General features: G+C 56.3%; 1 protein-coding gene across 2 annotated transcripts in view; it reads left to right on the top strand.

The window, feature by feature from the left end:
* The first annotated feature begins 330 nt into the window (after positions 1–330).
* The window catches only part of MTRF1L (mitochondrial translational release factor 1-like), a 14,394-nt gene continuing 12,996 nt past the window's right edge, over positions 331–1,728 (top strand). The window contains exon 1 of one of the 2 annotated variants that reach the window (XM_012723891.1): positions 331–668. In XM_012723891.1, the coding sequence (XP_012579345.1) occupies positions 410–668 (259 nt within the window). In that variant the 5' untranslated portion in view covers positions 331–409. The remainder of the gene's footprint in view (positions 669–1,728) is intronic. The other variant, XM_004674151.2, reaches the window with a different exon arrangement.

Here is a 1,728-nt window from a genome sequence, read left to right as displayed (position 1 = left end):
TGGCGCTGGGATGCTACACTGGTGTCCAGCGCGGCCTGAATTCCCAGTGCTTGGGAACCAGAAAGCCGAGAGGCGTCCCGCCACGGCCACCTCCCCACCGCCAATGGACCCCGCACGTCCGAGGAGCCGTTCCCCACCAGCCTGCAAGGCGGTGCCTGTGGCCTCCGGGACCCGCCCCTACGGCTTTCCGTCCGCCCTTCAACTTCCGGTCTCCGTGACTAATATGGCGTTTAAATGCCTGGCCGGAAGTTCACACCAACACTTCCTGGAGGCCCTTTAAACAGCCGGCGCGTGAGCCGGGTAGGGCTCGGTGAGTTCTCGCGTTTACTTCCGAGCCCTTCGAGGTCTCGCGAGACTCGCGGTCACCGGAACTCCCGACTCGGCTGCGTCCCTGTGGCCCCCGAGCAGGATGCGGTCCCGGTTTGTACTGGGAGCCGCTCGTTATCTGTGGCCCCGCCGGCCTAGTGGCCCGGCCCGCCGGCACTTTAGCAGCGGCGGCCCGCCCGTGGAGGAGTTGTTCGTCTGCGGCGGGCCCTTGCGCACCTTCCTGGAGCGTGTGGCCGGGTCCGAAGCCCGGATGAGTGTTGGGGGCCCCGAGCTGGCATCTGCAGCCAGAATGCTGAGCGACAAGGAACAGGAACTGCGAGAGACCCAGCACTTGCTGCGTGGTAAGGCCCGGGCTCAGGGGGCGAGGCTCAGCAGCCCTTGACTAGGTTGGCCGCTGCCACCAAACCTCGGGTCAGGGCCCTCTCGTCCAGCCGGAAGCGCGTTGTAAGTTCTGACATTTACTTTTGGAGCCGCCTTCACGTCCCTGTTAAGTGCTTTCTGATCGCATCATCTCCTGTTTGGGTTTTTGTGCTCCGTCAACACTTCCTGAACTCAAGTTGACCTTTGTGATGCACGCTTTGGTCCGAGATCGCCAGCCCAACAAGGACAAATGGGCACTCTTCGTAGGCGAGCCCGAGCCGAAGAAGCGTCTGAAATATGGGGAAGGGCCGCGTGCTAAAACCAGACACGTTCAAAATCTGAGACTTCGAAATACGCGTTTTTAATAGCTGCTGGCTGAGTGGTTACTTGGCATTCGAAGCTCCCAGCCCCCAGGGATGCTGATTGCTAGTCCTTAGACCCGGCTTTGGGTTGTAAGGCTCTAGAGAGAGCCACAGTCTCTTGGGGAAGAAAAATCAATTGTATTATAGGCGACTGGTAGTAGCAGTTTTCTGAGTAAGATAGAGGAGAAAGGAGAACTTGTTGGGAGGCTCTGTACAGAATAATGCCTCGTTGTGAGGGTATACCAGCTTGCCTGTATTGGTCCCTGCCCATCTGAGTCTTGCTTAGCTTATGCGCAGACTCCAGCACTGTAAGTCAACTCACCCAGGTGCTTATTGCAAACTAAGGTAGTTACTGTTGCCTTCATTCGACAGAAGAGGAACCTGAGGGTAGAGTATAGCAACTTAAAGTTTGTAAAGATGTCATACTTTTTTTTTTTTTTTTTTTAAGATTTATCTATGTATACAGAACTGGGGTACAGGGAGAGTGAGAGGATTCACCAGAGACAGAGTGGGGAACAGAACAGGCCGACTGACGACGTACAGCCGGTGAGATCAGGAGAGGTCTGCCAAGCCATTTGGATCACCTGGGGCAGGGTTCGGAACTAATGCTGAAGGCTTTTAGTTTCTGTAGCCCTGTGCTTTAACCTGCGCCACCAGAGAGGGCCGAAGATCTCATACT

The sequence above is a fragment of the Condylura cristata genome, unplaced genomic scaffold, assembly GCF_000260355.1.
Source record: "Condylura cristata isolate star-nosed mole 26May11 unplaced genomic scaffold, ConCri1.0 scaffold00001, whole genome shotgun sequence".
NCBI lineage: Eukaryota > Metazoa > Chordata > Mammalia > Eulipotyphla > Talpidae > Condylura > Condylura cristata.
This window is presented reverse-complemented; position numbering and strand designations above follow the sequence as displayed.